At 40.4% G+C, this 23,978-nt stretch overlaps 1 protein-coding gene across 1 annotated transcript; it reads right to left on the bottom strand.

Moving 5' to 3' along the window:
• Positions 1-2,873: 2,873 nt before the first annotated feature.
• On the bottom strand, positions 2,874-23,444 carry npffr2a (neuropeptide FF receptor 2a). Its single transcript, XM_076731579.1, has 4 exons — positions 23,196-23,444; positions 17,097-17,431; positions 8,997-9,096; positions 2,874-6,014 (listed from the first exon to the last, which is right to left on the bottom strand). The coding sequence occupies exons 2-4, from the start codon at positions 17,422-17,424 to the stop codon at positions 5,162-5,164; spliced, it is 1,281 nt and encodes a 426-aa protein (XP_076587694.1). The 5' UTR covers positions 17,425-17,431; positions 23,196-23,444; the 3' UTR covers positions 2,874-5,161.
• Positions 23,445-23,978: the final 534 nt, after the last annotated feature.

Here is a 23,978-nt window from a genome sequence, read left to right as displayed (position 1 = left end):
TGGGCTGCTTGGATTTTAGAAAAATATAACAGCTGTTTGAAAACAGAAAATTTGAACAGATGTTTTTTTATTTTTGGCTTTACTGTATAGTAGGAAAAGCTGAATTTGAAGTTATAGTTGTGAGTGGAGTTGGGTATTGAACCTCAGCACTATGACTACAACTGACATGTGTCCCTACCATCAAATATCAAAAAATGTTGAGAAAGTTGCCATCATATGTTGTTTTGATTCCTGGGCTCATTTACTTATTATTTGATCAGTTTTTCCTGATCTAAATTAAGAAAATTGAGACTGTATTTCTATGTAGCAAAGTATTTTTCTACATATAAAAAAAGATGCTGCTGTAAAATGTATTATTTTAGGATCAGTACCAAAATTCTAGTATTTATAATTTATCAAACTTAACTCAATTCCAAAGGTAAACCAAACTACATTCAGTCAAATCTAACAGAATTCATATCTGATACTGATTCAGATTCAATTAAATGCTATCAAACTCCAACCATGACCTATGGCCCACAGTGCTTTGTAGCATGAATAATAACACTCACAGATGCACTCAGTATGTTCAGTAGCCGACAGGAATTGTATCTAATTATAAAGCGGATACATGATCGCAGTTCCCTGATGGTCAGTGAACCTGATAATCACAGGAAGATAAAATCTGCCACAGTGGATGATAGATAATAGCACTCACCCCAAGAGAGCAGCAGTATGCACTGTGGACTGGTTCTTCAAAAAAAGGGGTCAAATCAGGGTCTCAAGGGGGCCTTCGTCCAGCTTGTGTTAAGGCATCACACAGCCACACTCGAGGAGAGGAGTGAGACATGAACCCTTTTCAGCAGAGGGGTGAACGTCTCAGTGCTGGATGCATTAACATTGCACGCAGAACAAGTTATGCGCACAAAGAACAAGGGTGTGAGTACAGTTTAGAGAGGCTGTTAGCAACCACATCTGATGCCACCTTGGACGTCCCCTGTTTGTTTTGTGAACCCTGTGTTGTTTTTAACTTCACATTTTTTATAAGCATTGAGACTGCCTTTGTCTTGACATAACCATTCATGACCTAATTCATCTGTTTGAGTCTCATACGACAGTCTTTGACCTCAGCAAGTCTCATGTGACACCAAATTGGCAAACGTATTAAATTTCCTGAAGTCCCATCAGTCAACAGGAGAGATGCAGCCATTTGGATTAGTGGCAAAAGGTCTCTGCCAGATATCCAATGACCTGGAGAATCTTAGTGGACAACTTGTTGAGATTAGGCCCCCTCCTCATGACAAGTGTCAAAATCTTGTGCTGCTGGCTGACCCATATGTCCCCTATGACTGCAGCAGTGGCAGCTGATGTTGAAGCACACCACATGTTCCACACACGTAGAGGAGCAGCCCATGTACACAGCTGCAGTGCGTTCTGGCTCCATCACTGCTGGCTGTGCGTCGCTTGTGTGTGCCCATGCATTAGTCATGATCAGGGGACATAAATCTGTTTACAAAGTCACATTGTGGGGACTCGTCTTACTTGTGGGCACAAAATGCAGGTCCCCATAATGTTAATTATTACATTTTAGGGCTAGGCGTTTGTGTGTGTGTGTGTGTGTGTGAGAGAGAGAGAGAGAGAGAGAGAGAGAGAGAGAGAGAGAGAGACCTCATTTACTTCTCATTACATGTTGTTCTGTGTCAGATAATGGAAACACTATAAGATTTTATCATGGCTCATAAATACTTGGTTGACCAGCAGTCATTAACAAGCCGCCAAGCCGCAGATAAAATCAGTATTTTAAAATCCCTGAAACAAAAGCACAGGTTAATGACAGCAGCTGTGCTGTGAAATCGACTTTATTGACATTTAAAATGAGTGACTGCAGAGAAAGTCATCATCAAGTACAGCCAAAAAGCATCCATTAGCTCGTTTAAATGGGCTGCTGTGTTTGTGCTTGGAACACAAAAGAATGGCAGCAAAACGTGGCAGATGAAGAGCAGATGTTCCACTTTTGAATCATTCACAGTGGACATTGAAACCACAATGGAGCCGGAGCACAGCCAGAGTGTGGTGTAGCCAGACACTGTGTAAAGCTTGAGAAAGTAGATTTGAGTTCCCACTCCTCATTACAACTTCAGAATGTAATTGGAGTTGAGACCTGTAAACAAATATATAGGTACTGTATGGCTCAGTTTTCAGGAAAGGCTTCCAGGTTTTTCAGATTCAGTCTTATAAAAGAATCTGTCATGCCGTCAGTAAACGTGTGTCACTGCGTGCGATCGTGTATACGGACTGCGTATGACAGCCTTTCACGGCTCCCATCAACACATTAGGGATTTTGCTAAAAAGACAGAAAATGATGATAAATTGGGTGAAGTAAATAAAATGCTGCTGCCTTGCATCTCTGCACCCCTGAGCTTATTTCCTCCTGTTGTACTATGGCAGGTTTCCACAAAAACGACTTCCTATGCCGTCTTGTCTCGTCATAGCTGTATGTCTACACACAGCCTGACTCTGAAGGACACGTGTTGATTCCATTCACTTTGTTACGTCTGTTTTTTACGTCTGTTTGAGTGCTGCCTTTTTCAATCTGCTCATGCTCTTGTTGCTTTTACAAACAGAAACCTTGAACCCTTTCAATGAAGCAGTTTTCCCAGGAAAGATTTCTCAGAACATGAATTCTTATGAACAGGTTAGGATCCCTAGTATGCTGCCAGTGGACACAAAGAGCTAAGGACCTCCGAAGAGTGTATCTTATCAATTATAGCCTTTCGTAACCTTCACTTGTAAGTTATTTTATGAATGTGTGGATCGAGAAATTAGCAGATGCCTTTGCTGATTATCCTTTTTTTTCTTCTTTTTCTCTTTTTTTTCTTTTTTCTTTTTTTTTTGTGTATCTTTGCTATACAGATTTTTAAAATGGCCCCCACCGACAGCGTGAGATTTAAAATATGAAAAATAACTTTGAACTAAAGGTTGCTTAGTACACTATCCTGCAAAAATGTTCCTAAATCAGTTCACAAAGACAAATTCACATTGTTACTTGTAATCAAAGCTTTAGACTCAGTAACACATACTTACAGCAGACAATACATGTTTTGGGGCCAATGGAGGCCCTCTGTTTTTCCCCATTTACTGTACGGGTTCACTGCACAAGACTGTTCATAGAGAGATAAAAATAAAATGACAGCAAACACTTATCTCACTTATCTGAGATTTACATGGCACATTCGTAACAGGCTCATGAGATATTCATGAATAATTCATACCTAATTCTGCATCATTACACCTTTTTATGTACATGTTTAAAGAGCAGATTTCAGAATAAAAGCCTGGATGAAAAGTTCATTTGTAATTAGATGTCTCAACCAATTTAATCATAGCTTTTCTCTCTCCTCTGCACAGTGTCCCTTTCCATTTGTGTGCACAGTTTGTCAGGTTTACTGCTTAATATACATGCCTGATCTGTCATTATTAAACAAAACTACAATTTTAATGGCTCAGGTACATTATTTTAATCCGCTGAGACAAACTAACTAGTGTGTCCTTTGGGTTGCACGATTTCAAGTAGCAGCTTTGTAATGAAAGGTTCTTGCATTTTACACTAACAAATCAGCAACACTAATTATTACACATTAGTTTAAGCAAAGTAGACCTAAAGCGTCACATTTAGCCGCTTCATTCAGCCTCATTCATTGGCCTGGTTCCAAACCATATGAATCCCTGTCTGCAATATTTGTGTTCTCAGTGATCAGTCTGTTGTACTTATTGACAGCTGTTCCCTGGTTGGAAACAACCTTCAGGCAATCAGAGCCATGTCCGGGATTTAGAATAGTGATGCCACCTTTGCGGGCCGTAGGCAGACAATAGGGACAGAAAAATGTCAATGAGATTGATGCAGCTGTACAGGTTGTTTGAAGTCGACTCACAGAAAGAACTTATTTCTCAAAGTGACAGTGCAGATGTTAAGTTAAATGTTCCTAGCAGCCGCTTCCATAGCCTCTGCCTTTCTCCAACATTACAGTAAGAATACCAAGAGATAATTAACTCATTAATCAGTATGGTGAGTCTTAGCCATTGGCATGCTGTCTGAACCTCATGTTCTGTTGTCATTGAATGCTAATGTGTAATCTCAACTTTTCGAGCCAATATGGTATAAGACACCACTTTATCCTGTAATATGGACAAAACCACAGGTACATGTTTCAACTTTTCAGAAAGACGAATAAGATCTTCTTTGTAGGCAATGGAGGGGCAGCGGCTGGCCTGGAACATGCAGTGGATAAAAAAAAGCTTGAAGAAGTAAGAAAATGGTCAAGTAACTTCATTAGTGCAGTGTAAATTCAACTATTCAAGTACAGACAAGTTTACAAGCCGTAGTACTGTATGACCATAACCAAGATACCTGAAAGATTGTTAATTGAGCTTCTGCCGCTGCACTGAAGTCTTCTGATTCTTAGTGGTAGTGAATAATACTGAAGGCAGGGTAGAGGATCGTTCCATCTAATGTGCCAATCTGCAAAGACATTAAATGACTTTTCTTTTGAAATCTGCTCTGCAAACATCACAGTACACACATTTGATGCATCTTTGTACATTTATACATACAGATTTTATAAGGTATGTCATGGAGCAGAACGGTAGTACGTTATCAATGCAACATCAACCAATTCCTGATTGACTATGCATTTGCCAACAAAATTTGTTTTCCCTTTGTTAACTACAATTCCAACAGCACAATCTGCTTCCATTTTAACACGGCACAATATGTGCATCATACATTATGTGCCTTAAAGGTGACAAGTAAAGATAAACAACAATAATGAGTATTTTTTTCATACTCTTTTCAAATCGATGATTTGAAAGTTTTCAGACACATATTTGTTTAAGGAGCAAACACTGTGAGGTAGCTTGCTGCATTAATTGTTTTTAAGTGGTGCAGGACAGTCAAAGAGATAATTTACGGCTTTCCATGCCACTTTTGTCAGTTTTGTCCTTTTTGTGACAGTATGGAAATTGCTGTAGACAAATTATACATAAATGTCAGCCTCACCTATTCCGATGAGCTTTGTGGTTTACTTGTGCTCAGTGGAGCACTTAAGTTTGAAAGATGAGGGCAATTTTCTGGAAATGTGAGCACCTTTGCTTATCACCTAGAAGAAGGTCTCTATGTGTCTGGTCAAATAGACACTGCTGTCACACCCCCACTGCTGCAAGATGCCTTCTCCAGGTCCTCCATGACCAAGTCCTGTTCAGTGACATGGTTGAGCCGTCTGGAAGTGTTCTTATCTAGGCTGTTGAGAGAAATAGGCTCCAGGGAGGTTTGTGCATTATTAGCTGGGAGCACAGAGTTTCCCTGCAGCCTGTGCGAGTAGGTTTTCCTTCGCTGTCCGTCTGCCGTGCACAGGCTGAACTTGAACACAGCTTGAAATCCTCTGCGGAAATTCTCATTGAAGAAACCGTATATGATGGGGTTGACGCTGCTGTTGAAGAAGGCTAGCCAGTGGGCAAAGGGGTAAATGTAAATGTTGATGATTCTGTACTGCTGCTCAGTCAGGCTGGCATAGTCGCTCAGCATCATGAGGGTCCACAGAGGAAGCCAGGAAAGGATGAAAAGCAAAGCAACTATTAGAAGCATTTTAATCACCCTTTGCTTTTTCTTTGACACGGTGTGGCGGTTTTCATGGCCCGGCTTTCCTCCCGTTGGCACTGCTGTTTTGAAAAGCGTAATGCCAATCCGGGCGTACATGATCACGATGAGGGAAAGAGGAGCAAGATAGATATTTGCAAACAGGACGGTGGTGTAAATCTTCCTCATCTCCTGGTTCGGCCAGTTCTCTCTGCACCAATAAAACGGGCTCGTTTTGTTGTCATAGCCCAGTAACACCCGAATGGTTTGCTCCTTGGTCACTTGTAGCATCACCCCAGAGGGACACATGATGGATATGGCCAGAACCCAGATAATGACTATTATCAAGGTGGCCGTGGATATGGTCAGCTTTTGCTTGAATGGGTAGACAATGCATCTGAATCTGCAAAAGGATTTAAAAAAAGGCTGGATAAGGAAGCTGCATGTTGACATTTAACCTGCTTTTAAAAATATCTGTCTCACTGGAACGTGAGTGACAGTAAGGAACATTTACTTTAAATGGCACAACGTTCATTCACAGCATTCATAATAAGGGACAAAGCCAGGCCCTGATGACAGGGACAGGAAGTTGTCCAGAACTTAAGGGTCATACATCTAAAGGATGCACATGCAAAAAACGGTTGTGTTGTGAAAAAACAAAGAACAAAAAATGAAAGCAAATGCACGGCTTTCCATGGCTTTAGGATTAGAAATAGATTCAGTTTGAATAAAGAACACTGACGCTACTGTTTGTTCTTGAAATTCTTTTTTTCCTCAGTGTGCAAATCAGTTTCAAAACAATGGGAGCATAACTAACCCGACACCCCCTTACAACCCACTGTAATGTCCACGCTATCTGTACACAGAGAGACTCACAGAGACGCCGCATGCTGTTTTCGTCAAATGCTGATGAATAGCTCATGGAACGCCTGAGATTTTCAAGGATTGTTCTGTTACCGTCACCTGTACCCACCCCACCCTAAAGGACAAAGGAAGAATTTCTTTGTAAAAGGACTTGTTTTTAACTGTGTATGTGACAATAAACGCTTTGATTTTGACTTTTCTATATTTCCATTTGCATGAGCAGCAGTGTTTCGCTGCAGTCTGTCACAGTCAAGCCTGCTGCAGTGTAATCTCTGTAAACAACTCTGCTTTACTTTCACTGTGACATTGTGTTTTACGAACAAATGCTTCACTAAATCTGGAGAAACTGTTCTCACGCCGAAACACAGGAAAATGTGTATGCATCTAGATCACATTCAGAATGAAGACAGAGGCAGGAACATGGCTCAGGGAGTCTGAAAATAGAATGCTGTTATGGGAGCTTCTTGCTCTATTGCCTTAGTGTTGTTGTTGTTGTTGCAGTTGCTCTTACTATTAGAAATGTATGATTCAGACAAAATGGTTCAGAAATGTATATGTCGGATGCAAGTGAGTATGTTTGCTTTCAAATCAGCACAAAAACTTGACGCAAAAAACAACAAAATCTCAAGTAAAGTGTAGATACCTCAAAGTTGTACTGAAGGAGATGACTTGAATAAATTTACTTAGTTACAAACGATGAACCACCACGAGGAAGGAAGCTCACGAAGGACACAAGCTTTCAAAAACTTAATCAGATATTACCCCTGCTTAAAAATTGGGTTTGCAATCCAAAAAAAACAGAAGTAAAAACACTTGTTAAAACTTGATTTGAATCAGTTGCATTTTGCCAGCGGATCAGTTCTAAACATTCTAGGGGATGGATGGAAAATGTCATTACAGCTGAGAATAAACTGGTTACTCCCATGTTAGGCAGGAGGTGGATTGACTTAAGCTCTTGCTGAGAAAGAATCTTGTCATTGCTAGTTTGAGAACGGACACATGCAGAAACACCAAGACCCAAATGATCATTGAATTCTGAATGACTACAGTTGGTGTTGCAGTATGTTGAAGTTAGAAAATAGAGGAAAAAGGGGGGTTTTGTTGGTCGTTATGAGATGTTGTCCCAACATAGTATTAGGAATAATGGTGTAATCGATACTGATATGAAAGCATTCGGGTCACAGCAGGATAAATACAGTAGTTAAGACTGCAAAGTGATCTGGTTTTCTGTGCACGAAAATGCTGGCAAAGAGGGCAGGAAAGAGAGCTCTTTATCATCTCAGCCATTCAAATCTAATTCTAATCTTATGTCTGATAGATATGTAGGACGACACTGACTTTTGGATGTCAAAGCATTTCAAACTCCGTCCGTCCTTTCCAGAGGCGCAGACACCCTCCAGTGATTACAAATTGTGACAGTGACGTCACTGGACACCAAGTGTCTGAGGACCAGGCGATGATAAAATACGAGCTCGGTCATTTTTACAGCTCAGAGAGCTGTTGTAGCTCCAGCAGATGTGTGCGTTCACTGGGCTCTGTCGTCAGCGACAAACTGTTTTTCCCCCAGTGTGCAACTCTGCAAAGGCTTAGAGAGCGATTAAGCAGGACTTACATCCGATTGTTGTCATCCCGATGAACAGTGATTAGGCAATTCAGTATGATCATTCAAAAGAGGACAAGTATCATGTGTACTGTACAATTCTTTTCAGTTGTCTTTCTCGTTAAGTGCTGGAAATACAGTGAAAAGGCCAAATAGCAAATAGCTTGATTTTGGTGCAGATTTGATTTCAGCATTTCTTAACATCATCATTTTTGCTATTTTCTCATCAACTATTTAAGTTCAATGGATGCACATGGAGTCAGATGTCGATTAAACATTCCTAAACATTAATTGTGTTGAGTTGAGCAGGGAGATTCACTCATGACCTTGGAAACACACCTGTGAACCACATCTGTGCTAAAATATTATAAATTATTATTAGTGTAAAATATTATAATGTCGAGGTTCGTTTATGCCTGGATCAGACTACACGATTCTATCCCGAATATGAGATGATTTTATCATTGCCAACGAATTATCAGCATCGTGGTCGATCGTGAATGACAGTCGGGCGTCTGTACTCATGTAGTGTCACATGTTAAATGACCTGTTGTGCAGTGTCTTGGATGCCACTGTGAGAGTTTATGACACTGTGATTGTTGCATCTGACATGGTGACAGTGTGAAAGACAAAAATATTGTCTAGCCTGATTACTTAAAGATACTATTTGAACGCAGGAAAATCTAATCTTTATAATCTAATATTTGACCTGTAATGAATGCATTAAAAAATTTCAGTGTATAAACAGATAAGGCCATGCCGTGGACTCCAGCAGAGCATGTTCCTAAATTGCATGGCCTGTTGCTTCCAGTAAGCTAGCAATTGTCTTTGCGAACACAAAATGTATAAAAATAATTATTACATTCAACCATTACTGGGGGAAGCATTTTTACACGTAGCAGTAAAATACAGCCACTGTACCTGTCAACAGCAATAGCGACCAGAGTAAAGACGGATGCTGACACAGAGATCCCTTGAACCATGCCGCTCATTTTGCAGACCAGGCTTCCAAAAGGCCATCCTGTGACAGGAGAGATGCAGTCAGCTGATTTACTGCTCAGACAACACGTTGTAACAAACAGCAGTTCACGTAACAACTCAGACTCTAACAGATTCACAGCCACAAACACATCGGAGCACAGGAGCAGCTCAAGGGATTTGCCATAATATATTTAAATGTCTCGAGGCGGAGCAGTCCCTTTCGTAGCAGAACTTAATAAGGGCTGCTGGTGATGATTAGTAGAGGTGCAGACTGTGTGTGACTTGGCTCAAAATAATTACAAACTGTCACCAGCATATCTCCCAGCTTCTGCAACACGTACTTGTGCTTAATTGTCATAAAATGTTATAATAGAGGTGGACCGGTCATATAGAGCACTGTGGAGTTCATAGCAGTAGTTATGATTTGTATGAGTGAGGAAGAAACTAAATTAAACAGAATTAAGATACTGGTTGTGGCAAGGGAGACTATAATGTGATTGGGAAGGAATTTGTGGTAATTTTACCACAATTTTACAGAGAAAACTCTTAAAAAGGGTTGTGCAATATTTACTGTGACCCTGAAGGGAGGAAAGTATGAAATTTGTTCCTGATAATATCGCAATGGTTATCTCTGAGCTTGAGACTTGTAATCATTTTGTGTCGCGGCTCCATTTGCTCAATAATCTTCTGAAGCAGATCACTGACTGACGCTGCAGAACAGTTTTTCTTCTGTGGGCGAGTCTGGCCTGCTCTGGGGTTATGGTAAGGCCAGTGGTAGCTGTTGTATGGAAGCAGACCCTTTTTGCATTTCAGGTGTTGACATGGGTTTCGATTTTTTTGAACTTGTCTCTGGTGAGTCTCTCTGGCCAGCTGCCATGAAGCAGCACAACAGAGAGGTGCCCAGAACAAATGTTTACAAGTGCTTTGGCTTCACTCACATCATAAGATCAGACTGCATAAGACAGCAGCCATCTGCACAGGTCTGTTCACTGTGTAGTTGAGGAAACATGCAGACAGGTACATGCATACATTTGTGAAGTTTTAGCCCCTTGAGAAGATAAACATTTAACTAGAAATACCTTTAAGTTGGTAGTCAGTCTGTTAGGTGTTCTGCACATGGTTTGCCTTGTGTCAGCTTGATCTGTTTTTTTCAAGTACAGAGTGATGATATTGAAGCTTATGGCAGCACTACTTTGGTTGTTTCCATTGCCTTAATTTACCTCCCTGCATTTGCTGTAAATTCAAATTATTTGAACTTCAATCCCCCTCACTGCTGACCTTCCAAAGTATGTCCAACCATGTTACAGTTGACTCAGAAGGTTTAAGGTTGAGAAGTCATCTCTGAGTTTCAAGAGATAGATTGGTCTTATCTTCAAGAATACTTTGGTATTTCTCCAGTCTGATTTCACACAGTAATGTAAATTATGTGATGATATGTTGGCATCAAGCTCAACTCACTATCTCAGTGACCAGCATTGCCATAGGAAGCCTTGTAGAGGTGGGAGTTAGGTGGGACGATGCATGTTCTAGAAAACAGGATGGTGAAAGTAACAATGAACTGAAATGTCAGCTCCCCAGTTTTTTCTTTTCCTGTTGTTTACACTTACACTTCTTTCTCTCTTTTTTTAAGAACATAGAGCATTTTTTTCCCTTTTGTCTATATTATGTTGGGATGCAAACAGCTTCTTAATCCTTTGTCAAAACTGAAACCCGCACTTACAACAGAGCCACACTCCTTAATAGAAATGCCTTCTTCAGTGTGGGCAGAAAAAACAAATTACCATGGCCTCAGTCTCTGAAGGATCGTGAGCTGCTTACCAGCTGCATGTCGGGTATCACAGCCCACGGGGATGGTCCAGTTATTACACTTCTATCCACAAAATATACAAAAGGTTTTAAATACTAGTGGCTTAATATGATGCTAATATAACGAATGTGTGATTTATTAAGCTTGAAGTTATACAATGTGATATGCACTTCCATTACCCACAATAACTTCTTAAAAAACAATTGATGAATGTTGGGTAGATATGGAGAACACTTGTGACATTGCTGCTTTCATCCCCTTGTGATGTTTCTTTCATGTGGCTCACCAATTGCAGGGGGCCAATATGCATTGCTACAGATGACGAATCCCCTATCATTGTCAATTTAGCATCATGAGCTGTAAACATCCTGACAGTCCATTAGATGAAAGCTTTCTTGGAGAGACAATAGCAGACTGCTAGTTGCCTGTCTCACCAAAGCACTCAGAGGCCAAACAAGAAGCTCATATAGCTGCAACCAGAGACAAAGTGACAAAAAGACACATAATTTTCTGTGTAACTGATCCCGCATGTTGGGTTTTCAAGAACAATATAAACCACAAACACACACTCCGAGGCAGAAGGGCAAACTTGTCACATCACTGATAAACATGTCCAGAGGAGATTTAAATCCTCTGTGAAATCACGTCTTTGAAGGCACTGAAGCCTAGAAGATGTACTTTGAACCCGCATGTGTCCGTATGACTGATGTTCAGTATCCAGCTGTACACTCTGCATCACTGTCCTGTTAAAGTGTGATTGTTTGCCCTGTGAAATGTCATTGGCTGACCAAGTGTCCCACTCCCTGCCGCTGAAAATCACCACACAGCATGAGGCTGGTAGAGATGCTGGCAGACTGGTGATGACTTCTGCACAGTTTCTTGTGCTCTGTGTTACTGCTGAGTGGCTTCAGTTTTCATCTCTGAGACATGGACAAGTCTTTCACCTCCTGCTCTCTGAGTCTTTCATGTGCTGTTTTGCAAATTAAGGCTGACTCGACTTTTTTTTCCTGGTATTACTTTCTCTGTTACTCTCACTCTGCTCTGATTTGAGAAATGCTAGTTTAACTGTTGTGCTTCCAGCAGGATCTCCTTTTGCAGCTAAAGAGCACTGTTGGGGTTTTTAGTCTATGATTCTTCATTTCTTGGTCTCCCCCTCATGAAGGTCTTCCATATATGTTGAATGACAGTCAACTGGAATGGCCCATGGTGTAGAGGCTTCTTCAGTTGCAACTGACTGGTGGGGAGTCCCAGGTATTTATCCCCTTGCAGGATCACTGGACCCACCCAGCGATGATGTCAGTCATTAGGGTCACACGACTCATGGTGTTAATGGGTCAGTGGGTGTTAATGGGTGAGACAGGGTGTGAATGGGGTGGACAAGCTTCTGCCTCAGTGTGTTAGTGAGCTTAAAGTACATGAGGATGTGGTGTTTGTTGAAAATGCACATAAAAATGTGTTAAGGAAACATGGCTAGTGTACACATCACAGATTTCAAGATTCCACATCACATGTCTGTAAGTTTCATACTGGACCATGATTGGCTTCCAAACTCATAAGCAGACACTGTAAACTGAGATTTATGGTGAGCTCAGAAAATCTTCTGCACAAACATCATTCAGCACAGTGAAGGTCAAACATCGAAGGGAAGGAATTATAAGAAACACACACGTTTGAGTTGAAGGGGACTCGAAGCTTTTCTTGTTTCTGGTTTGCTGTGTGCTTTTCTTGTCTTGCTGTGCATTGCATTACAATAAATTACATTCATTTTGCAGATGCTTTTTTTCAAAGCCACTGATCAGTTTTGACAGGAGCATGAGATAGAAGTCATCTAAACAGTGCTTCCCTCTCAAACAAGCAACTCAAAGCATGTTTGTGTTATAGTACAAGTGCTTATTTTTCCCATCCACTGATGCCTGTTGATTGCTTCTTTCTTCTTTTTTTGTGGCTCAGTATTATATTTTGCAAGAGAAGTGTAGAATACCAAATTGGGCAGAGGTGCAGATCCCACAAGTATTGTCCCTATTGTTAATTTGCATTCAATGTTCTGCAACATGGAAACACAAACATCTCCACTCAGTTTTGAAAGAAGAGCAAAGAATGGCACTCAAGACTTTTCTCGATGAAAGATTTGTTTTTGCTTTTCTCCCAACTGGCTTCGCAAGAGTTTCACTGATTTGTTCATCTGATTGGTTGAGGTTAGCCTATAGCAAATGATCATAAACAGTTCATCCAATCATCTGCCAAGTATTTTTTCAAAGTGCCTGCCCTTTTCTTTTTTATTTTTAGCAATTAACTTTTCTATTGGTTTTCAAACAAAATGAAACCACACAGAACGCACACATCTAAACCAGAAAATAACACACCAACATCAAAATGAATACAACAACAGAAGTCCTAAAAAATAATGAGAAGAATAAGAATTCCTGAACATACAGCTGCTACTCGCAGCTGTATGTGTCTGGGGCGAGCTTGACATGATGTTGCAACCCCTACATATCTGTGACCACCCCTCATTTAAATTGGAAATACCTTATTGGGCTAACATCTTCATCATCCTCATCATCGTCGTCATCTAGTTATCACTCAAGTGTCGCAATGTAAGTAACCTATCGAGCAGGAATCGCTGTTATCTATCGCATTTCTATTACTGACATATAGTAGCAATGTCTGTCCCACCTCCCACCCCAGTAATATCATCATTTGTCCCTTGATGTCGAACACACATAATAATAACAGCATGTCATACACAGCAAGCCATCTCTCACACCACATGATCGGAACATTTTAAATACAAGAACCTTGTTAGCTTCTCCCTCATTAGCCATGATATATTGTGTTGATATAGGGGCCCCTTATTTTCAAAAATGCCTCTTGTCTGTTGTTCAGTTTAGAAATGAATTGCTCATAGTTGGCTGTCTTAGTCATTTCACCGCGCCAATCTTTAAAAGGAATGATATTTGTTGTTTTCCAGTGCCAGAACACAATCCTACAACCTGTGGTAAAGGCCAGTCTGCACCACAGAGTCTGCTGAACCGATAATCCCACCTCCGTTGTTATTATACCTAATGTCTTCTCTTGAGACCATCAAGTTTTGGTGGGTTCAACTGTCTCGTAAGACTACAAAATCTAGATGCCCCGCTCTTGGCCAACTTGCCTGCCCATGGACAACTTCCCAGATGGTTCTGTGTAACAAACCATCTGGTGCATCAGGTTCTTTTTGTTTAGCAGCCATGCTAATGTTGACGGCAAGGCAAAGTTTTTAATTTTTTCATTCTACCCTAATATAGCCATATGAGTATTTAAAATCCCATCTCAGATCAACCTTAATTAAAAATTGTTTTATTAGTATTATTATTATTTCCTCTGATGAAGCCTTCTGTGCTCTCCCGTGCCTCTGAAGATGTCTGATACTCTCCAGTTCGGTGCCTTTCTGATTTCTGCAGAAAAGCTCGGTCACCTGTAGGACCTTTAAACAGACACATGCCGTATTTTGATCTGAGTCATGTCTAACAGTTGAATTGGCCACAGCTGAGAACCAAATACAAAAAGAACCTCTTGACACTATTCAGAGGATCCTGAATGTGTTTTAATTCACTGCCTAGACAAAGAGGTGAGTGGTTTTAAATATAAATTTGATTTTGAAGTGACTCAAATAAATTCTGAAAGAACTGTAAAATGCCAACTTCAACAATTTCTGATAAAGCGGGTTACATGCGTAATTCATTGTGTTTGTCTGCCAAACCTCATCTGTTTGCTGTCCTGGTCTACCTCTGACCCCACAGTTCACACAGCGGTCTATGTGCATCCAATATTTTGTTGACTTTTGTTTTTTTGATTTACTACTGGCATGACTTTGGTCCACAGTCACACACTTCAGTAATTCATTAAACTAATCATCAAGTAGAAATACCAAATATTTGTTGGTGGCAGGTCTAATAGTATAGAAACTTAGAAGTCCTAAAATCGATTTACACAAGTCTACAGTCTCTCTTGCTGCCATGGTCAGTAACGAAATGTAATTGTATTGGACTGCAAGCTGTTATAGACCTACTGTTTAAATGTTATACACCTATAAACTAAAAGTGGGATTGTGGTGACAGGAGGTTGTGCACACAGGGGGAGTTTTCAGTTAGCACCATTAGCCACTGAGCAAAAACTGTCACTACTGCTAGCTACAGTAGCAAGGAAGCTCATCGTCTTTGTCAGTGTTTAGCAAAACCTTGAAAATGAATGAATGAATAATTCAGTTTTAATTGGTTGATCCATCCATGCATTTTCTACTGCTTATCTGGGTCCAGGTCACATTCATTCAATGAATTATATCATTCACTGGACAACATCAGTGGTCGTGTTTTGTGCTCTGCTGATTTCAGAGTTTGTTGATGTTGCTCACTAGTGTCTTCAACAGCTGAGGATGGATGCTTTCAGCAGGAGAGGTTTTTATAAAACTTTGGATGATTCTAAATGTGATTATCTGCTGCAGATCTAATAAGCCTTCATTCGTGTTTACTTCTGGTAGCTGCAGGCTGTCCATCTTTTGTTATGTCACTGCAGCAGGGATTTAATTGTACAAAGCACTCTGCCAGCTGGATTTCCCCAAACGTCATGTCAGGGTCTGACATGCTCCTGATCCAGACGATAATGACTCATTACACCATTTTTGTTGCTCTTATGAAGCGGCAATAGATGAATAATTGGTGTAGAATTATCTATTTAACCCATAAAGAGCAGATGCACCATTTGAGTGTACTGTTTATAGATTTAATCATAAAAAAATCTCTGAAGGGTGAATAAGGAAATTTAGTTGCTCCACAGTCACTGCAGTCACAACAAATTCTTTTGTCATTCAATTCACATTCCTTTCACTAACAAAATAAAGACGTGCTCAGAGGCTTCCATTTGTCAGTATTTTCAAGCCAGTTAGCTGATTTCAGAAGGCCAGACAACACATGTCGATACATTTCGGCCCAACTTTATTAGTCTTTGTTTTAGTTAGTTCTTTGTAGAAACTTAGGTCATCCTGAATTATTAGCCTGGTTTTCATTGTCTTTAATCTGAAAAGATTGTCATCCCTTAAGAAGGCATTGCAGCTACAATAGTCAGCCTATACGAAGAGTGTGAATTTGCAGCCATGATCACTTGCCTTAAGATTTGTGTCATCAACAGCCAAATGTCAAGTTTATCAACACAATGTGTAAATAATCCCTTGTGTTATTTATGCATGCAGGGAAGACTCACACCTCCATGCTGAACCACAAAGTCAACTCCTCTGAACCTTCTTTACTTTAGATTGCCCCAGGATGTAAAGAAATCAATAGGTTATTCCATGAGTGTAACAAGGTCCACGCTTCGTGGGATGGCTGTGAACACCTTAGCAGTCCATATTAATATGTGTCTAAACTGAAAAATGGAGGCGGCCCTGCAGTAACTGAAATAATATCATTTATAAGGGATTAAGAATAAAGGTTTAGGCTCAGATTTCTCGATATTTGAGTTGATTAACTCCTAATTTGCATCTCCACAGAATTATGGGAGGCTTCTGGTCTAGACCCTCATTACTTGCTGATGTTTGACACAAATTGCTATCTGCTAATTACAGATGTTTGTTGATAAGGTTTTGGTGCATATTAGCACACCATTTTAGCATGGATCTGCAACTGAGGCTGCAATTAAGTAATTATTTTATGAGGTATCATTCCATGAACTAAAATGTTGACCTGTTCATGGTGTAAGTCAGGGTGTCATCAAAGTTGTTACAGTTCATCCTGGGGTGGACTTAAATGTATTTCATGGCAATCCATAAAATAGTTATTGAGACATTTAACCTCAAAAACTACAAATATCAGTCTGCTCGTAGCACTAGAGGGAAAGTCACATGGATTCATCCCCTGAAGACCATGAATATCTTGTGACAAATACACCAAATTTCATAGCAATCTATATAAAAGTTGTTAATATTGGATTGCAATTTTTGAGACTCTAATGAGCTTAAGTGTTGAATATGTGGAAAATTTGACCAGTTAGTGACACTACATTTGTCCTCTGAAGACCACAAAAGACTTAACCAAATTTCACAGCAGTTTTACAGTTAAGAGCTGTTGAGCTTTTTCAGTCTGGACCAAAAAATGTTGAAATAACCAACTGAATGATGGCAACACCTCTACCACAGCTGTGCTAAAAATCCCCTGTTTAATCAGAAGACACTGAAAGCATCAAATTACTGTCCTGCTCACCTGTAATTATGTTGTCAAGAAGAGTTGTGGGCATGCAGAAAATCCCAACCAGGAGGTCACTGACAGCAAGGTTTAGGATGAATAAGTTGGTGACGGTCCGCATGTTTTTGCTCCTCAGCACAATGAAGCACACCACTCCATTTCCCACCATGCACACCAGGAAGATCAGCAGGTAGGACACGATGAAGATGGCTGCTGTGGACGGCTGATGCAGGTAAAATCCAACATAGGTGATGTTGCTCCTGGGTATGAAGGACTCCACGGAGGAGTTGTAAAATGTCCAGTTGTCATACAGTTGAGTTAAGTTGTTCTCAAGTCCTTCATTCATTTTAAATCTGAAAAATTTCAAAAAATACAAAAGTATTGAAGGCACGATGAGGACAACAAAGATACTTCAATGCTTATACTTTAATGCTTAGTGCTAGGTGTCTTTTTAAAAAAAAGAGAGTGACGCACACACAAAGAAACATAATATTGAAGCTTAAACCTCCATTTACTGATGTCACTTGTCACTTGCGGGAGCTGAAAGCTGAAAACAGGACGCCAACATATTATCATCTATAAAGTTGATTTGGAAAATGTGTTATGCAAAAGCTGTTTATTTACACATCCAAAAGCAACATTATCAATCATTTGGAGACATGTTTGTGTCCACTTTAAGTCCAATATTCACTTTCCTTCAGCTCTGGTTTGGTTTACACCAACTCCTGGTGGAAATTTCTGCTTCTTTAGCTTTAGCTGCTACATTTGCAAGAGCTGACTTTGTCAAACAATGTAAGAATAAACCAAAATCACTCTTAGGCAGTAAAATGAAAACAACAGTAAAAGATACTAAAATGCTGTACAGAGCTGAGGAGAACTGCACAATGTTGTAATTTCACCTATTACTAGTATAGAGGTATTGAGTAATGCAACTTCAAGTTTGACCTGGAAGTCATTTTTACTGACAGTATGACTTACCATTGTGTATATTTATATGTGAGTGTGCACAATTCATGCTCATGCCACTGATTGAGTTCATTGTGCTTATATGGAAATCAGACACAGCCTCAGCTCTTAACACATTTCTTCACAGTAGAAGTACTGTATGTTTCAGAACACTGACAAGTTCACACCCAAAGTTGAGAGATCATGCTAAAGCAGCCAGTAAGATCTCTGACATGTTCCCAATTAATGTGGTAGGAGAAAGCCATTTGGAAGAACACATCCTGCACTGGTCAGTCTGTCAAACTACAGTGGCAGCCTTACATGAGAGATGAAGTCACTAGAAAGTTAATACAAGTTACAAAAAGTGACACTACAGTGAGCTGACTTCAGCAAAGAAATACATGTAAAAAGCTTGAACCCTTGTAATGACGACATTCAGAAAAGACCAGAAACACTGCTTCATCTGCTCTTACATCAATCTGTGAGGTTGAGTGCATTTGAGAGGTTACTGTGTTTCATGATGAAATACTGCTGCTGTGCCTACTTCGCCCTCAGAGAAGGAGCTTTGCTTATCTGTTGCATATGAGCAGGTGAGGAGAGTGGAGGTGTTTTTGCCCTTGAGAGAAAACTGGAAGCAGAGAGAGAACAATGCCGAAATCAACCTGCCTGGAGCAGGAGAGCTGCGAGGCATTTTGTTGCAAACAAGTGTCTTAGCCCCTCTTTGATTGATTTACCACTGTTTGATTGTTGAACGTCAGCACAAAGTGTAAAGACACAAGTCTTTGCGCTTTACTGTTGAAGTTATAGCTGATTAATATTAGCAAACCCACTTTTAATTCATTGATTAATCACTTGGTCTAAAAAAAGGTTTTAAAAAAAAACCCAGGGTGAAAACTTCGAATGGCATGGTTTGTCCAAAGATATTCATTTTATCCAATTAAGAGACTTGAATAGTAGTTGGATAGAGTAGTCGCAGATTCATATTCATGTTTCCATGCAATTAACCAGAACCCACTAAATGACTGAACACAGATATTTTACATAATGCAGCAGAGTAGATTAGTTTCTGTTTGTCACTGCGAGGTTTGGAAAGCAGCACTGAACAGTCAAACTGCCCGATGTGCAGAAAAAACAGTAAAACTTCCATTACAGAAATAAAATTCTTGAAGATTCCTTTAAGAATTGTGAGTAGAACTGAAATAATCAACAGTAAGTCTTATTCAGGAAAACGCTGTTTACATGACCGTTTCTCTTTCACAGTTGTAGTCTGTCATCCTTGTGAACATTATCTGCTGTCTGCCTCCATTGTACCTCCACTGGAAACTGACACATCCAGATTAAAAAGAAAATTACTGTCGCATATGAGTGGACAACAAATGGGCTCAGATATGTAAACTCCATCTCTGTCCCCGGCAGCTGCTTCTGAGGTGCACACGTGTTTTAAAGTGTGTTTTTCCTTTGGGTCAAGAGCAAATAAGCAGTGACTTCCTGTGAAATTATATGAGATTTGTATCAGACAAGGGTCACTGTTCCAATTATGAATCTTTCTCGTTACGTCAGATTACAACTGCATGTGATCATGATTGGATATTACTTATGTGGCGATGCCTGAGGACAATAGCAACATTTAGATGAAGGAGCACATGTTTTTTACCCGTCATGCTGACCTTTTTCACGTCACTGACGGAGATAAACCTCACAGTTGGTAAAATTGTGCCATAGGCTTGCCGCTGCTTTCTCCGTGTAAATGAGTTGAATAAAAAATTAGTGTGAATAAAACATGACTGAGCAAATGGATGACCTGGGTGACGAAGGGACAGGGGAAGTAAAGACTTTGAAAGCTATTTAATGTGCACCCAGTTTTACTTATTTATAGAAATGTAGATGTGTGTAGGTAGTCTTTAAGCGGGATGGTGTGTGTGTGTGTGTGTGTGTGTGTGTGTGTGTGTGTGTGTGTGTGTGTGTGTGTGTGTGTGTGTGTGTGAGAATTGAGAAACTGAGGTGAAAGTGGGTAATCATGGCCAAAATGATGCACTTTTTGAGACTTCAATCAGTCTCTTTTCTCTGAACCTCTCAACAAGCTCGCTGAGTCCTGCAGACACTGCCGGGAAACTCCTTTAGTCTGAACTCCTCACAAGTAAACCCTGACAAAGAGTTTTTAGTATCCAAGGTGAACAATGTATCTGCAGAGTTGCTGAATGCCGTCTGAGTCTTCTGCATAAAAGGCCTTAAGTCGAATAAGTCTGGAAAGACAGTTTCATGCAGAAATTGTGCCAATTTTCTGCAGAGACTAGCAAAGTTTGGCAAAAAGAAGAGAAAGCTTGTGCATCAGTCATTTCAGATAGGAAACAGAGGACCCTAAAATGTGATTTGTGCACACCCCACGGATTTGATAGGTCCACAATGTTCCTCTGAATCAGATTTTTTAGGATGTGATGCGTGACACATTGTGGGATTCCACCCCATTTCATCCATTTCTCTTCATTTTCGGACTAAATCTGATAGCTGCGGTTCCTGGGATCACAGATGGTTTCAGATGGCGTCTTACTGATTCAGCATCAAAATTACATGATTTAATAATCAATCTGTCCTTACACTGGATTAAACTCTCTAAAACTGAGGAGGATTTGCTTTTTGTGTATGTTTCTAGGGGTTTAAAGAAGTCAGATCTACCAGTGTTAGTGTGCCAATGGATGCTTGACAAGGATATAATCAATGGTAAGGTTTACTATGTAGTCATTTTAGAGAGGTACAGTGTCAGATTGTTGATTTCGGAGTTGAGGAAAATGGAAAAGCATGGTCCTCTGAGGCAATGTAATAAATCTATGACTATCTCACCTTCTATTCCCTTTAGTCTGTTTCTTTATTAATGTACAGACATACAATGAGCTCAGTCAAATAAAATACATAGAGCACAATCTCGCAAATGTACCTCAACATCTGCGTATTGATTATGAAAGCCGTGATTGCTAAAGACAAGAAATGGCTTTCTCCTTATCTATTTTTTATTCATGAGTTTCAGTGAATTGCTTCCTGAGTCCACTGACTATATGATGGAAGTTCCTCTTTCACCCATAGCTAGTCAATTTTTATTACAATCATTTGACCAAAGAGGAATCATCCTACTGTGTTGCGGCATTTCTTCCTCTCTCAGAATGTCAGTGTCTGTGTAATGTGGTAAAACGTGCGTATCCCTTAAAGCCCAACTAACATTAGTCATTCCTGCACTTTAATGGAAATCATTAGCATCCAGCAAAGGTCTGAAGGTGGTTTCAGACGCTTTTTCCACCCTGAGAGGAACAACGTTGTCGGGAGACACTTAATAACTACAGCCTTCATCATGTTAAAACTGAACGCTTTTGAACACTGGTCCACATTCAAAGATGACTATTTTTATCAGGTGTTGTTGATATGCAGCAAATGTCTGGCGGTGGATTGGGTGATGGGCCATATAAGATCAATTTGTTGGAGATCACATAATCCTGGTATCAGTTTAACTTAATGAGTGAGAGATTTAGCAATGTCAGATTTCTGCAATTAGCAAAAATATTCTCCTGTAATGCAAACAGTTCAGAGGCCCACAGAAACTGTGCTCAGCAAAATATCACAAAATATGGCATTTTATGTTGTTGGAATTTCATTTCTGCAGATTGAAATTTTACTTTGATGACCTACAAAGATTTATCTGCGCAGGATAAGGGACTTAAACTAATCATAAGTTCATAAATGAAACCTTACCCACCATGCCAATTTAACCTCATTATCCAAACATAACAGCCTGTTCGTTCAGAGTGACAAAGCCAACTTGAACCTGAGCAGGGCTGCAAGCCTGAGAGGCGTCTGTCATGACTCATGTCAACTAAATCTTATCATCAAAACAACAGAGGATCAGTCAACCACAAGCTTCTCCGTATGTCATGTTTCCCTGATGTTATCACACCACTTCAGTCTAATATTAGCAGGTTACAGTAAAGCTGCAGCAGGGCTTGAATCTATTTTCCAGGTGTCCCACAGATGATAAAAACATGATCTTTGACTTACTATATGGCATTTTTCTCAGAAACAATTTAAACTGTCCCCTAAACACACCTTATAACATGTATAATCCATCACTTGGTAGGAAGTTCAGCTTCAGCTAAACTTAAAATGTATCTAAGCCCATCAAAAAAAGAAATAACAGGAAGAATCACAGAATTTACATGTTCACAAGCTCTCTGCAACCTTTAGCCCACTTGAACTCCACTTCATTTCTTTGATCAGCTATTTCCGTTCACAGCTTGTAATACAATAACCATTTTGATTAGAGTTTTGGCTGCATGTATTTTTCAAGGCTTTGCTCAACATGCTTGTCCCCAGTTAAATATTTCCCATCTTTCAGCTCAACAGCCTGTATGAAGGGAAATGGGGTGGCCAGCGGGCTGTTCGGAGCCTAAGCACATGGCATGCACAACGTCTCATTCACGGTTGACATGCATGTTTTCCTAAGAGGCACCAGAAGATGAGTATTTCAGTATTTTCCGTCTTTTTTCTGCAGTTCATCATGCCTCCAGACGCTCCTCTGCCAAGTTTATGTTCCGGTAATCGTCATGTGGCTTCGCCCCTGATTTCTCCCCTGCAGCAATATCAAGAATATTTTCTAGATTATTTGATACCAACAGCAAACAAGACCTGCGCAGAGATTATATGGATGTGCAATTTGCGCCAAGCTTTGCGCGCGCGCCGGTCGCTGCTCTTCACAGACGCGGATGGAAAATGTTTCCAAAATGTTTTTAAGGCTCTTTCGCTCTTTGCTCATCAAAGTGTGATTGTGATCAGGACGCAATCTTGAGCAGCTGACTGCGCGCAAACACACGCATGACTGAGCAGTCCTGGACAAAGAGGTGTCTGTGTCCAAATGGAGATCTGCGCATCAGAGCGGAGGAAAACTGGCTGGATGGAGAGCGCGAAACACTTGAGTTAGTGACCTGAAAGCTTTGTGCCTTGATCGCCTAAAACAAACACTTTTTTTGGCTGCAGTGACTCTGATTCAAACTTTAAAAACTAAATAAAAAATTTTTTTTAAAAAAATGAGTTTTGGAAAATTGATTTCACAGATAAATATCCACCTGTGGCACCTGGCGTTTCATCATTTGAACCGGTTTGTCAGTCAGTGACTGAGTAAACTTGTCTTACCTTGGTTTATTTCAAATCAAGCTGGCGACGGGCTGTGTGCTCTGAGGAAAAGAAAAGTAAAAAATGTCCACTTTCTTCTGAATAAGACATACGTAAAACAAAGAGAAAGACAATACACAGACGAGAGCGGGGAAAAAGAAAAAGAGTCAAACTCTGTCCGTGCTCAGTATCAGTCCGGTTTCATGTGCGTCGCCGGGAAGCGCTTCATGTGGCACAGGATGCGCTCAGCCAGCCGCTCAGGGGGCAAGTGGCGGATTTACAGCCGGACCCGTCCGTATTTGATGCGGTGACGTCGGGAGTGAGGGGGTGGGGATGAGAGCTGGATGAACAGGCTAATGGTTGAGTGGTATCCCCCCCTGATCTCTTACAGCTGCTGTCTCTGAAACGTCAAGGGTCTGCTATTAAAAAAAAAAAAAAAAAAAAAAAAAAAGTCTAATGTGATGCTGATAGCTGAGAGGGCAGGTCACAGATGGTCGGAGCCGCGCAGCGCGCTCCTGCTGCACATGTTACTGTATTTGACTGCAAATACAAGCAGAAGTGACGCGCAATGCAACGAGACGCTGCTGAGGATTCACACACATCATTGTGCTGTGAATGCCATCCGAGATGCACATGAAGCACGTGAGAGTCGCTGTTGACCCCAAATCTGTGGAAGCCCCCAGGTGCCAGAATTTAGTAGAACAATTAAATGAGAAATTCAGTTAGTTTGAAAATAAACCGTTAACTGAGCTCATAACTGATCATTCATTGTAGTACTGGGCCGCTGACTTCAAGCCCCTATAT

The sequence above is a fragment of the Chaetodon auriga genome, chromosome 5 (assembly GCF_051107435.1).
Source record: "Chaetodon auriga isolate fChaAug3 chromosome 5, fChaAug3.hap1, whole genome shotgun sequence".
NCBI classification, from domain to species: Eukaryota; Metazoa; Chordata; class Actinopteri; order Chaetodontiformes; family Chaetodontidae; genus Chaetodon; species Chaetodon auriga.
This window is presented reverse-complemented; position numbering and strand designations above follow the sequence as displayed.